We start from the raw sequence: 14,342 nt of genomic DNA on the forward strand, positions 1-14,342 counted from the left end.
CAAAACTACTGATTAAGATAGAATGACAAGGGTTTGTATGCAGTAGGAGTTCAAATTTAGAAGTGCATTCAGTAGAGATAAGCTGCAGTTCAGATAGCCAATGAGTTAATTTTAACATGAAAAATGGACGGAGTCTGTTTCATCCAGCCATCTGACGTTGGGGCGGCAGGGTAGCATAGTGGTCAGTACAACACTTTATAGTATCGGAGACCCCAAGTTCAATTCCCACCGCCGCCTGTAAGGCGCCACCGTCCTCCCTGTGACCGCGTGGGTTTCCTCCAGTGCCCCTGTTTCCTCCCACAGTCCAAAACGTACCAGTTGGTAGGTTAATTGTTCATAGTAACTTGACCCATGATTATGCTAGGGTTAAACCAGGAGTTACTGGATGGCATGGCTTGAATCTTTTACATTTGACCCTGTATCTACTGCCCTTTTACATTTGACCCTGTATCTACTGCCCTTTTCCATTTGACCTTGTGTCTACGGTCCTCATTCTATCTCTCTGTCACGGCATGTGGTCTATAAAGTTAAAAATTAATTCTGTCAGACACATGGATAAGCAAAAGGTATTCCAGCAGTGATGGGTTTATTTGTGTTTTAATCTTTCAGGCTGTGCAGAGTATCGGTAACCTGGGTCTTCAGCTGGGACACGGTAAAGAGCTCTGGATGACTCCCCTACACCCTTTCATTTTACAGAGTGTTAGCTGTGTGAAGGACTTCCTTGATAAGTTAATAGACATCGATAATGAAAATGGTGAGTCTTTTATTTATTTAAATGAAGACAATATGGTGCATGTTAAATTTAATTACATGCTCCGTAATTCGATTACCTTCTTACACGGCTGGTATTGTCCAGAGTATCAGTGAGCTGCAAGCACTCTGGGCTCAGATGTATAACCCTCCTCTATCGACACTGGAGCACAAATATCCTGGCAGAGGTTCCAGTGTGTTATTGTTTCACTGTTGGAGGCTTTGCTCTTTCAAAGGACATGCTAAATCTGCTGTTACTTCAAAGAGAAGGGAACTATTCCTGATTTGTTCTTTGGAAAAGTATTTATTTGTCTTGTCATCATTTCACTGGATTTGTGCAAGCATGCTATGTATAAACTGGCTTTTGTGTTTCTTATATTACAGCAGAAGTGCACTGCAAAAGTACTTTAGCTCCCCACAACATCCCAAAGCAGTCCCTCGGACCCCTCGGTTAATGGCATAAGAAAAGGTTGGGAACCCCTGTCCCAGAGGAACTCAGCAGGTCAGGCAGCATCTATGGAAAAGAATAAAGAGCTGACGTTTGAGGCCGAGACCCCTCATCAGGACTTGTTCCTTTCCACAGATGCTACCTGACCTGCCGAGTTCCTCCAGCATTTTGTGTGTGTTGTTCTGGATTTCCAGCATCTGCAGAATCACCGGTGTTTATCAGAAGTACTTTGCTGGCTGTAATGCATTTGGGATAAAGAAAACTGAAAGGTGATGTACCGTATAAGCACATCGTCCTTTCCGGTGTCTGTTCTGTGACATTAAATGGAGAGGACTCTTTTCAACCCCAGTGTATGGATGTTATCAATCAGGCCAGCATTTATTGCCCATCCGTTACAGCTCATCGAGCTGTAATACTGTCACACTAATTGCCACACTACCGTGGTGTCCCAAACAGAGACCGGAGAGATGGCAGATGCTAGAATCTGGAGAGAAAAGGAAACTGCTGAAGGAACTCAGCAAATTGAACAGCACGGAGTTCCTTTTACAATAATCCAGCGTCCTTTTTCATGAGGGGTATGAAGATGAAGTTTCAAACAGCTACTAGGCAATATTTTTAGATGGTGGTTGGTAGATAGAATGGCTGCCAGAGAAGGCATTTATTTATTAATAGTTACATTTAGATAATTCGCTGAGAAAATTAGCACACAGTAACATATTGGCATAAAATAGATTTAAAAAAAGTTGAACTCATAATCTCAGTAAAGTTGATATTCACACAGTCATCATCATCCTCATTACGTGTCATGTCATATGACGTAGGTGACCATGGTCTGTTCGCGACCATGAACTCTCTTGGCAAATTTTTCTACAGGAGTGTTTTGCCATTGCCTTCTTCTGGTTAGTGACAAGACGGGTGACCTCAGCCATTATCAATACTCTTCAGAGATTGTCTGCCTGGAGTCAGTGGTCGCATAGCCAGGGCTTGTGATAAGTACCGGCTGCTCATACGACCATCCACCACCTGCCCCCGTGGCTTCTTGTGACCCTGATCGAGGGGCTAAGCAGGTGCTACACCTTGCTCAAAGGTGACCTGCAGGCTAGTGGAGAGAAGGAGCGCCTTAAAACCTTTGGTAGAGACGCATCTCCACCCCACCAACCACATTCACACAATAGTTATTTCAGATTCAAAAAATTCCAGCCCAGGAAGCGTTTGTCACCTTTACTATAACAGGGAACTGAATATTTATAACTGCTATGTATGAAATATTGCATTGCAAATTAAAATAGTGCTTTGTCACCAGAATTAATTGTAGCAGCAAAGCGATTTGATTATTGAACAAATGCACTTTGTATGGTTTGCTTTTGAGGAAATTTCTTGGCTTTCTTGTAAATAATTAATCATGAACGAGACATTCGCGTCTTTCCTACAGTGACAGCTCTAATTAGTTTCTAACAGTCACTGATTTCAGTGACCTGATTTATTGAACTGGGATAACAGCTCCGCATGTAAATAGGAATCCTTTCATTCTGAAGTAAAGTTTTCATTTACATCGTTGGCAGTGACTGTCATTTCCTACTCAGGAAGCGGATGTCACAAACAATAAATATAATCCTTTTATTTAAAAAATTTTTAAGGTGCGTTAAGGACACCACAGTAGCGTTGTGGTTAACGTGACGCTTTTACAGCTGGGGGTGTCAGAGTTCAGAGTTTAATTTCAGCTGTAAGGCCCCTGTGGAATGCGTGGGTTCCCCCCGGTGCTCAGGTTGCTTCCCACTGTCCAAAGACATGCCAGGTAGGTTAATTGGTTATTAGTCTCGTGATTAGGTTAGGGTTAAACCAGGGTTGTGGAGGGTTGCTGGGGTGCCGCGGGTTGAAGGGCCGGAAAGGCCTACTCCGTGCTGTGTCTCTAAGTAAACAAACAAACAAACAAAGGGACAAATAAATAAATAGCATTTTCCTAAAACTTGAAATGAAAATCCCCACTGAATGTAACATCAATCCGTGACCAGCATGTGTAGGAAATTATTTAATAACTAAGCTATTTTCCACAGTATATTTCCCCATAATGTCTAATCATTCTTCAAAACAATTTCTTGAAAAAAATCGTCAATATTTTTCGATAGTGGTTGGTAGATTTATAGGTTTACTTATCTATAGATTCATTTAGATGCAGAAAATTAGCACACAGTAACATATTGGCATGAAATAGATAAAGATAGTTGAACTCTTATTGATGCACCATCAATAACTCTCGAAGAAGGGAGGCAAATGATAGGCTTTAATTAGCTGCAAAAGTGACCACAACATCTTGGAGACTGAGGGGGGAGCAGTGCCTCCAATCGCCTTTATACCGGGGTCTGTGGGAGGAGCCACAGGAGCAGTCAGCAGAGGGGCGTGTCCAGACAGGTATACACATAGTTTACCACACTTATATCCTCAGTAAAGCTGATATTTGCACAATAGTTATTTCAAATTCACAAAGTTCCAGCCCAGGAAATGCTTAGTACCTTTAAAGGTTCAAAGGTTCATTTATCATCAAAGTATGTATGCAGTGTACAACTCTGAGATTCTTCTTCTCCACATAGCCATGAAACAAAGAAAAGCCATGGAAGTCAGTTTAGAGAGGAACATCAAACTTACACCCCTGGACGAAGAAGAGGAACAACACGATCATCAGCTCCTCAATGCCCCCCTCCTCTGCACGAAACGCAACAAGAACGTCGTCCCCCAAACCCCCCTCTCCGCGCGCAAAGAAACTAACAAAAAAAACGCAACAAGAAGATCAATTTCCCCCCCACAAACCCCTCATACAACATACCAGAAGAAGATCATCCTCCAAATCCCGTTCCCTGCGCACAAAAACAAATGAGAAAGAACAGGTGGAAACACAGAATATAAAAACTTTAAGAATGAAAATAATATCCATAGTCCAAATCCATAACTGCTGAGATCCTCAGTTACATCCCCCAGCATCAACGACAGAGAAAGACCCAAAGGCGTAGCCTCCGGGCGCGACGATAGGCCACACAGGCTCCCCCCTCCAGCAGCAGAGCAGTCCCACCAGCGATCAGAAGGTAGACAGACGGCCTGTTACCATAACAGCGTTCGTTGCCAGAATTAATTGTAGCAGCAAAGCGATTTGATTATTGAACAAATGCACTTTGTATGGTTTGCTTTTGAGGAAATTTCTTGGCTTTCTTGTAAATAATTAATCATGAACGAGACATTCACGTCTTTCCTACAGTGACAGCTCTAATTAGTTTCTAGCTGTCGCTGATTTCAGTGACCTGATTTATTGAACTGGGGTAACAGCTCTGCATGTAATTTGTCACAAAGTAAGAAGTTCCTAAATAGGAGCTTCTTCCGGTCTGAAGTAAAGTTTTCACTTACATCGTTGGCAGTGACTGTCATTTCCTACTCAGGAAGCGGACGTCACAAACAATAAATATAAGCTTTTCCTTTTACAAAGATTTAAGGTGCGTTAAGAACACCACAGTAGGGTTGTGGTTAGCGCGACGCTTTTACAGCTGGGGGGTGTCAGAGTTCGGGGTTTAATTCCGTTTGAAAGGAGTTTGTACATCCTCCCTGTGGAATGTGTGGGTTTCCACAGGTGCTTAGGTTTCTTCCCACTGTCCAAAGACTGTCCCTTCATTAGGTTGGGGTTAAGTTGGGATTGTTGAGGGCTACTGGGGTGGTGCGGTTCAAAAGGCCTACTCTGTGCTGTATCTCTGAATAAACAAACAGACAAATAAATAAATGTAATTTTCCTAAAATTAGAAATGAAAATCTCCACCGAATGCAACATCAATCCCCGGCAAACATGCTGGAAATTATTTAATAACTAAACTATTTTTCAAGTAAATTTCCCCATAACTCTCTAATCATTTTTCATAACTATTTCTTGAAACAAGTCTTGTGCCGGGAATTTTTTTATCCACAATATTGCGCTTGAATCAGATGACATGCATGCTTGCATGTGCAGTATGCGATCAGCTTTACATACACAATGATCAGATTCAGGTTTATTCATATTCACCGCTTGATGTGGATTTTACAGTGCCAGACATCAATATTTCATTTTACTCCTGTGGCATAATCCCCTAGAAATCAATCTTCCCAAAATATTTTATTGGGAGGGTTGAGGTAGCAGAGGACTTCGGGCAATTTGCATTTCCAGGTACCAGTATTAAATAAGTAATATATTTTACTTACTTTGAAGTCAAGTTCCCCTGATGTCATGGCAACTGATTTTCAAAGGAGGTGCTGCTACCATAAAGACCATTTAGAGCCAGTGTTCCCAACCTGTGGTCCATGGACCCCTCGGTTAATGGTGGGGGAACCATGGCATAAAAAAGGATGGGAACCCCTGATTTCAATCAAACATCTTGGAAAGGATTCCTGCCACCTTTATATTTTCATTAGCGAATCATCAGAGGTCCCTATATAAATTGGTACACCATCCTCCAACACTGTGGGATAGGATTATTTTAGAGGGATAAGAGTAATTTTGGAAGAGATGTGAGGAGGCGAGATGGTGCACAGCTCTGCGCTGGAGAAATGAGTCATAGAGTCACAGAGTGTAGAAAAGCACGGCACAGAAATAGGTCTTTCAGCCCATCTAGTCCATGCTGAAACCATATAAGCTGCCTACTCCCATCGACCTGCACCGGGACCATTGTCCTCCATAGCCTTCCCATCCACGTACCTGTCCAAACTTCGCTTAAATGTTGAAATGGAGCTCGCATGCGCCACTTTTGCTGGCAGCTCTTTCCACACTCCTATGACCCTTTGAGTGAAGAGGTTTCCTCTCATGTTACCCTTAAACTTTTCACCTTTCACCCTTAACCCATGACCTCTTGTGGTCCCAGCCAACCTCAGTGGAAAAAGCCTGCTTGCATTTACCCTGTCTATACCCCTCATAGTTTTCCATACCTCTATCTAATCTCCTCTCTATCTTCTACATGACTGGAAGATGCTCATGGCTTTCCTTATGATTTGGAAGGAAGCCATTTCAGACTATTGATTCTATGACAGCCCACAAGCCAATTCTGTTCCCCAAGAGCTCTGTGATCTTCCATCTACCATTTATATGAACAAGTTATAAAGGCGAAAAATTCTGTGCACTATTTCACATTCTTTTCGACGATCAAGTTGTTGAATCCTGATGCAGAAGTGAAAAACTAAATGTTTTAATTTAAAAAGATTTGAAATTACTAGGATTGTTTGTTGTTTTTACAATGGTGGAGCTTATCATCAGCAGGAAAATTTCCAGCTTTCCCCTTTATTTGAGATTTCTAGGAAGGATGGTGGTGAATATTGGTGGCTAAGGTTGAGGCATTTGATATTAGGGTGTTCAATGAATTGCCAAGTTCGACAAACACTGCAACATCGAACTTCCAGGAAGCTCGCCCCCCTCGTCTGCTGAGTTTAAAACTTGTTTATATTCTTAATTTTTGCAGTTTTGACATTCATTCGGTTTCACTCCTGATCTGCTGGAGAGGGTGCAGAGGAGATTTATAAGGATATTACCAGGATCGAGGGACTGAGCTGTAGAGAGGGAGGTTGATCAGGCTACGACTTATTCTTGGAAGAGTAGGAGGGTGAGGAATGACCTTACAGAGATGTATAAATCATGAGGGTGAATGTTCCTATCTTTCCCCCGGCCAGGAAATTGACGACTGAGGAATATACGTTTTTACTTTTACTTTTACTGTATACAGTAGGTGTAAGGTGAAAGAGGAGAGATACTGTAGGAAATTGAAGGGCAAATGTTTACCAGAGCGTAGTCTGTGTATAGAATGAGCTACCAGATCCCGCCACTGTCTGTACAGAGCTTGTACGTTCTCCTCGTGACCGTGTGGGTTTCCTCCAGTGGCTCCAGTTTCCTCCCAGTTGGGAGGTTAATTGGTCATTGTGAATTATCCTGTGATTAAGCTGGGATTAAAATCGGAAGGTTGCTAGGTAGCCTGGCTCGAAGGGCTGGAAAAGCCTATTATAAATAAATAAGAAGTGGTCGAGGCAGGTACATTAACAGTCTTTAGAGGACAGGTACTAGGGTAGGAAAGGTTTGGGTCAATGCAAGCAAATTGGACAAACTTAGATGGGCATCATTTCTAGCATGGACGAGTGGGGCCGAAGGGACTGTTTCTGTGCTGTAGGTCTCTGTAACTCTGCTGCCTGACCTGCTGAGCTTCTCTGGCATTTTCTGCTTTTATTTTGGCATATACTATAGGAGCAATCTGAAAGGCCACGTGGAGTTTTTGTTTGAAATAATGTGCGATTTATTAAAAATCTGGTTTGCACCAGGAGACCTGTCAAAACTAATCAACCTGAGTACAGCTTTATATTCTCAGTTGATGAGATCACCAGAATAACTACATTTTGATAGCAAAATGGTCGTTACAGAAAGACTTAATTAAGTAGCAGACTAGGTCCTGATTACAGAATAAAATGATTATCCACAGGTCTAACAGTAAATCCAACAGCAAATTCCCACCCTTTTTCCTCTATTCCCCACTCTGACCTTACACCTCTTCTCCCCTACCTATCACTTCTTCCTGGGTCCCCTCCTCCTTCTCTTTCTCGTATTGTCCACTCTCCTGTCCTATCAGATTCCTTCCTTTCCTACCCACCTGGCTTCACCTATCACCCTCCATCTATCCACCTTCCCCTCCCCCCACCTTTTTCTTCTGGTGTCCTCCCATGTCCTTCTCCGTCCTGAAGCCAGAAACGTCAACTATTATTCAAAGGTTCATTTATTATCAAAATTTGTATCCATCTACAACTCTGAGATTTGTCTTCTCCAGATAGCCACGAAACAAAGGAAGACCATGAAAGTCATTCAGAGTGAAGATCTGCACCCCCCCCCACACACACTTAAAAAAAGAATGGCATCCCAATCACCAACCCCCAAACCCCCTCCCCCACACAAAATGCGACAAGAACATTGACGTCCCCCAAACTCCCTCTCCCCGCACAAAACACAAGAATATTAACTCCCAGACAACACCTCCCACCGCACAAAAAGACTATCAGAACGCATCAAGAACATCAACTCTCAGACAACCCCTCCCACCGCACAAAAAAAACTGTCATTAATGCATCAACAACTTTAACCCCCTTGCCCCTTCCCATGGGCAACACAACTGAAAAGGAACGGGCAAAAAACACAGAATGTAAAAATCCTGACTCTGAAAAAAATCCACAGTCCATAAGCGTTAATAGTCCAATCCGTTAACATGGAACCATGGTGACGACCTCTGATATCACCGACACCACATGAGGCAGAGAGGCCTACCCACCTGCCACAGTGAGCCACACAGCGATAGGCTGCTCACAGACCCCTGATCCGGCAGCGATCAAAAGGCAGGCAGTCAACGCTGAACTCTTGCTCGCCTTCTACATTCAGCTCCGTGCTCTTATCAGCGAAATGGAGTCAGACATCGGCTCGCGTCCCATCGCTAAGATTCTTCACCTTGAGGCCGTCCAAGTACGTGCTCGCTTCCCGGAATCTTGTTGGGAGACAGCAAAGTGCTGGATCACTCAATCGATCTCCTGTAAATCACAGGCTCTAACAGTCCCAGAAACACATTTCAGGTTAAAAACAGACATAAAAGAAAATATACATTTTCCCGTGGGCTCTCTGGAAGATGTCAACTGAGGGAGCATTGTACGCTGGTGCCATCTTATCCTCTCCATAGATTCTGCCTGACCTGCTGAGTTCCTCCAGTACTTTGGTGTGTGTGTGCGTGTCACGTTGGATTTCCGGCATCTCTTGTTTGGGTGGGACTACAACTAGCGATCATGGGTTAATGGTGAAAGGTTAAAAGGTTAAGGGGAACAGGAAGAGGAAGTTCCTCATTCAAAGGGTGGTGAGAGTGTGGAGTGAGGAGGTGGTGCATGCGAGCACGATTTCAACATTTGAGAGAAGTTTGGATAGGGACACGGATAATCGAGGTATGGACGGGTGTGGTCCTGGTGCAGCTCAATGGGAGTAGGCAGTGTAAATGGCTTGCACAAACTAGATGGGCTGAAGGACCAGCTTCTGTGCTGCACTTTTCTACGACTCAATGACCAACAGTAAATCCCGTTTCTATTACAACAATGGGTGCACGCTACAGAATAATTAACGAAGTTTCTGAAACTTGGGTGTTGTCACTGCTGCATTCTACGTCTCTGCTTCTAGGTTTTGTCTGTGGCTGGCAGCTATCACATTAGCCCTCGCAATAGTGCCCTTCTTCCACTTCAACACCCAAATCTGAGAATTTGAGTGAATATTAATATTAGCTTGATATTGCCAGTTAGACTTAGAGCATCACAGAGGCAACCTCCGACAAAATCTTTCCTCTCACTTTGATTTTGTTCCCTGAGAGGCAGCTCGTTGCCCAGATACAGGTTGCCAGGGTGATTCGGTATTTCTGGGCTTGTGCTTGATTTTAAGTGTTTCACTGAAAGCACGGCAAAGGGGGTAAAAGTCTAGGGTCGTGTCTCCGGGGTGTTGGTCACTAGACCTCCTGTGCTGCCCATCAGCTGACCTGTTGTCACTGCAGTATGGGCTTGGAGTGAATAATTCAAGTGTGATGCTTTCCCAGGCTTACATTTAAGGCAGGGTAGTGGTTTCCATGCAGATCAGCTTTCAGCTGCTGTCCTGCAAGCCTGTGAGTCTGGATGCCTGAGCTACGCGGGCCTTGATGTCAGCAACGATTTGTTTCTTACTGACGTGCTGCAGCGGAGCTGCTTTATCAGTGTGTGCGGTGCTGAGGTACAGGCTGTGTCGCGCCGTGACGTCAGGGGCTCAGGGGAGCCCTGGGTCCGATGAGACACGATGGGAGCCGAGCCTCGAAGGCTGACGGCATTGGGAAACCAGTGGCAGCCAACTTCCAGAGATGAGTGTCCACAAAACGCCCAGGAATCTCTGTCGTGCCTTTCTGCCATCACCACGGCTCTGAGGGAAGAACTTTCTCCCTGACTATGGGGCAGCTCTGTTATAACTGGTGGAACCAAATGTGCACAGATGGGTGGAACTATCAGCTGATTCTTAGTATAAGCAGGCAAAGACGCAAGAGACTGCAGCCACTAGAATCTGGAACAACAAATAATCTGCTGGAGCAACTCAGTGGGTCGAGAAGCATGTATGGGACGGAAGGGAACTGTCAATGTTTCAGGTTCAAAGTACATTTATTATCGAAGTATGCATACATTATACGACCTTGAGATTCGTCTGCCTACAGGCAGCCACAAAACAAAGAAACCCAGTAGAACCCATTAAATAAAAGAACATCAAATAGCCACTGTGCAGAAAAAATGCAAATTGTGCAAACTATAAAAGTAAGCAAAAACTGAAGTTCACAAAAGTGAGTGCACAGCCACGAAGCCAGTCATCCCTGCACCAGGTCTAGAAGCCTGTTATTTGCAGGCCACAGCCTCAGTGCAGGGCCGAGATGTGTAAACCCTGCCAAGCAGTGAGCTGAACAGTGGCCCATCCCTCGCCTCCAGCTCTAACACCCTAACCTTTTCAATCTTGCCTGGTGCTTAAGTCGGCCAAACAGCAATCATTCCTCATTCTTGGACCTGGGGCCTGCCACTTTGATATGCTCTCAGCCCTTGGACCTGCTGCCTCAAATTGGTCCATAGCCAATTTATCTAATCTGGCCGGGCACTTAAATCGATCTCCAGCCTGGGCCCTGCCTCTTCAGCTCTGCTTTGCACCTCAAAGTCTGCTCCAGCAGCCAAACTTTGGCTTGTTTCCCGCTCACAGGCCCAGGCCCCGCTGCCTCGATTTGGCCCGTATATGCCAGGTAGCAACCCTCGAGACTTTGGTTCACACTGCAAAATTACCAGGTTCAAAGGCCTGGCTCCGGAAGGGAAGTTACAGGCTATTGATTGCAGTGATCATTTCGAGAAAAATTGTGATCAATAAAGTAATTAATAGTTGCTTTTGCTGCCAGCAGGTCATTGCTGTGCTTCACCAGAGCCATTCTTGAAGCCCTGTATCAGGATCCTGTTTCAGAACTGGCAACTGAAGAGGAATTGTACATAGAGCCTGCAGCAGAACTGGGCCAGAATGTCCAACTGGACGCTGAGGGCCTTTTTTCCCTATAGTTATGGCTTAGCAACTCTCCTCCATCAATCACCTGACAGTTTGGCAGTCCATCCCATGGGCAGCTCTTTCAGTTCTCTGCATGTGTTGAAGGCCATGTGGCTGGTTTACCTATTGATGAGGGACACATTGAGTAAAATATTGACATTCTCCCTCTATTGGCTGCAGGGCTTCAAATTGATATGAGATCAGGCATGGTGGGGGAACTGGGCCTCTGTCGACCATGTCCCAAAACCTAATGGGTTTCATTGCTATATTTACCCAACATCATGGCCTAATCTGTTACCTCTTGCAACAAAAATGATATCGAGTAGGCTACCAACTACTAGGTCCTTTGACTTAACAATTGAAGTTGTATAAGACATTGGCAAGGCCCAGTTTGGAGTACTGTGTGCAGTTTTGATCACCTATCTACAGGAAAAATGTAAATAAGATTGAAAGAGCACAGAGAAAATTTACAAGGATGTTGCCGCGACTGGAGGACCTGAGTTATAAGGAAAGCTTGAATAGGTTAGGACTTTATTCCTTGGAACGTAGAAGACCGAGGGGAGATTTCATAGAGGTAAACAAAATTATGAGGGGTATAGATAGGGTAAATGCAAGCAGACATTTTCCGCTGAGGTTGGATGGGATGACAACTAGAGGTCATGGGTTAAAGGTGAAAGGTGAGTAGTTTAGGGGAACATGAGGGGAGACTTCTTCACTCAGAGGGTGGTGAGAGTGTGGAATGAGCTGCCAACACAAGTAGCGCATGCAAGCTCAACTTCAGTGTTTAAGAGAAGTTTGGATAGGTACATGGATGGTAGGGGTATGGAGGGCTGTGGTCCCGGTGCAGGTTGATGGGAGTAGGCAGTTGAAATGGTTTGGCACAGACTAGATGGGCTAAGGGCCTGTTTCTGTGCTGTGCTTCTCTATGTCTCTATGGCATGTAGTCTTATGAAATCATAAATGACATGCAGTTTAGTGATTTTTCATGTGTGTAGAGCAGCACAGTAGCGGAGTGGTTAGCACAACGCTCTATTGCACAGGTGACCCGGGTTCAATTCCCGCCGCTGCCTGTAAGGATCTTGTGTGCTCTGCCCGTGGCCGCGTGATTACTTCCGGGTGCTCCAGTTTCCTCCCACAGTCCAAAGACGTACCAGTTGGTAGGTTAGTTGGTCATTGTAAGTTGTCCCGTGATTAGGCTGGGGTTAAATCGGGGAATTGATGGGCGGTGCTGCCTGAAGGGCCTATTCCGCACTCTTAATAAATAAATAAATATTAATGTTCTTTCTGGATCCAAAATGGAGGGCAAAATTTATACTAAACATGTGGATAACTTGAGCAGCACACACAAAATGCTGGAGGAACTCAGCAGGCCAGGCAGCATTTAGGGAAAGAGTACAGTCAACATTTCAGGCTGAAACCCTTCAGCAGGACTGATAACTTGAATTTATTGAGCTGATAAATTAAGCTATTGTTCACCCAGGATCAGCTTGGCATGAAATTAAAACACAAAAGTTCTTTGCTCAGGAGCCTTATTACACCTTCCATCAGGCGTCCACGTGAAGCTGGAGACTACGGTGGAACACTGCGTGAAAGACGTTGTATCATGAAATAGGAAGCGAACCACAATATACTACACAAATAGTATCTGAACTGGGTGTCTTGTTGGTAATGGGTTGCTGACCATTTAACCAGAGTAAGGCATCTGATAATGAAGTCCTCAGTCAGTATAGAACAGCTGTCATTGAACCACTGGAGAGGAGGACGTAGCCCTGGCACTGGAAGTCATCTTCAGCTTTATCAGTGGCCTCCTCTCCAAGTGGATTGCTTTCAAAAGGAGTCTCACCTGTCCATCAGGGTTCCAGCATCTGCAGAATTTTGAGTATTTATCGTTTTGAGTTTTCTTTGGTACTTTGATAATTCTTTTCCTATCCATTCAGGTATTCACTGTGCATTGTAGTGTCTACAAGTCTCTCATTTCTCCCGGTGTGTCTCCCATCACCTTGTGCTAAATCATTCCTCAGATAACCATCAGTTTTCGCTTGGAAACGCCTTTTCTCATTCTGTTTTTTTTTGTTTCTCCCGGTCTATTTCTTTAATTCTGACCCCTCTTTGGATGCTGCTTCTCTGTGATACCTTTGTTTAAAAAAAAAATTACAGGTTCTTCATCACTTGTTGAGGACCTTGGACGGTTGCAGTCTTTAAAAACATCCCCTCCTGGTTCTGTCTGTCACTTGCCAACCCCCGCCTCACCACTCCCTCCCACCTCTCTATACTGGCTATCTCCACTCTTCACGCTCAACCCTGATGCAGAATCTCGACCTGGAATGTCACCTGCCCCTCTGCCTCCTCAAATGTTGCTTGATCCGCAGTGTTCCCCTAGCAATTTGTTTGTTGCTCGAGATTCCATTATCTGCAGACTCTTCTGACTCTGTTTTCAAGATGTTCATTTTCGGAAGTTGCCGTTGAGATCCTTCCAAACCGACCCAGCCCAGAGTCCCATTCACAGGCTTTCCGCTATCCAGGAAGCCCGATGAGGTGAACAATTCTCTGTTTTGATGAAGAATAGTGGAGGGGGGAAGGAACATTCCAGGCTTTCGGGTTACAAATAGTGGTTTAATTAATTCTGAGGGGCTCTGTCATGGCTTTGGTTGCCATTCAGAGTATTTGAATTTGTTCCATTTAGTACAGTGTTAGAACCACAAAATGACGCAAAATGGACTTAGTGCAAATGCCTTAACTCTGTTGGAGCCTTCTAAACAAATATTCTTCAAGATCCTGGAACGCCTGTTCAAGAGTGTCCAGATGTTAATGAACGTAGTTAATAGGAATGGACAATGAGGGAGCAAACGAGCCAGCTTATAAATTTCAGAGCAAATAAGCTCACACTATGTTCCTTTTGGATTCCCGGGTCTCTGCAAAGGACAACCTCTGGCCTCTGCAGGCCTGTTTGAACCCAACATGGGAGCCAACCCATCTTTGAGTTTAATATTGGAGCTCACGGACAGAGTAAAGTAGAAGGTGGAACTGTTAGTTGTCTATTGAGGCCTAGAATTT

General features: G+C 44.4%; 1 protein-coding gene across 2 annotated transcripts in view; it reads left to right on the forward strand.

The window, feature by feature from the left end:
- The window catches only part of LOC140738422 (rasGAP-activating-like protein 1), a 271,421-nt gene that overhangs the window by 216,346 nt on the left and 40,733 nt on the right, over positions 1-14,342 (forward strand). For both annotated transcript variants that reach the window (XM_073065690.1, XM_073065691.1), the window contains one exon: positions 610-754. In XM_073065690.1, coding sequence (XP_072921791.1) covers positions 610-754 — 145 coding nt within the window. The remainder of the gene's footprint in view (positions 1-609; positions 755-14,342) is intronic.

Source organism: Hemitrygon akajei, chromosome 14 (assembly GCF_048418815.1).
Source record: "Hemitrygon akajei chromosome 14, sHemAka1.3, whole genome shotgun sequence".
Taxonomy (NCBI): domain Eukaryota; kingdom Metazoa; phylum Chordata; class Chondrichthyes; order Myliobatiformes; family Dasyatidae; genus Hemitrygon; species Hemitrygon akajei.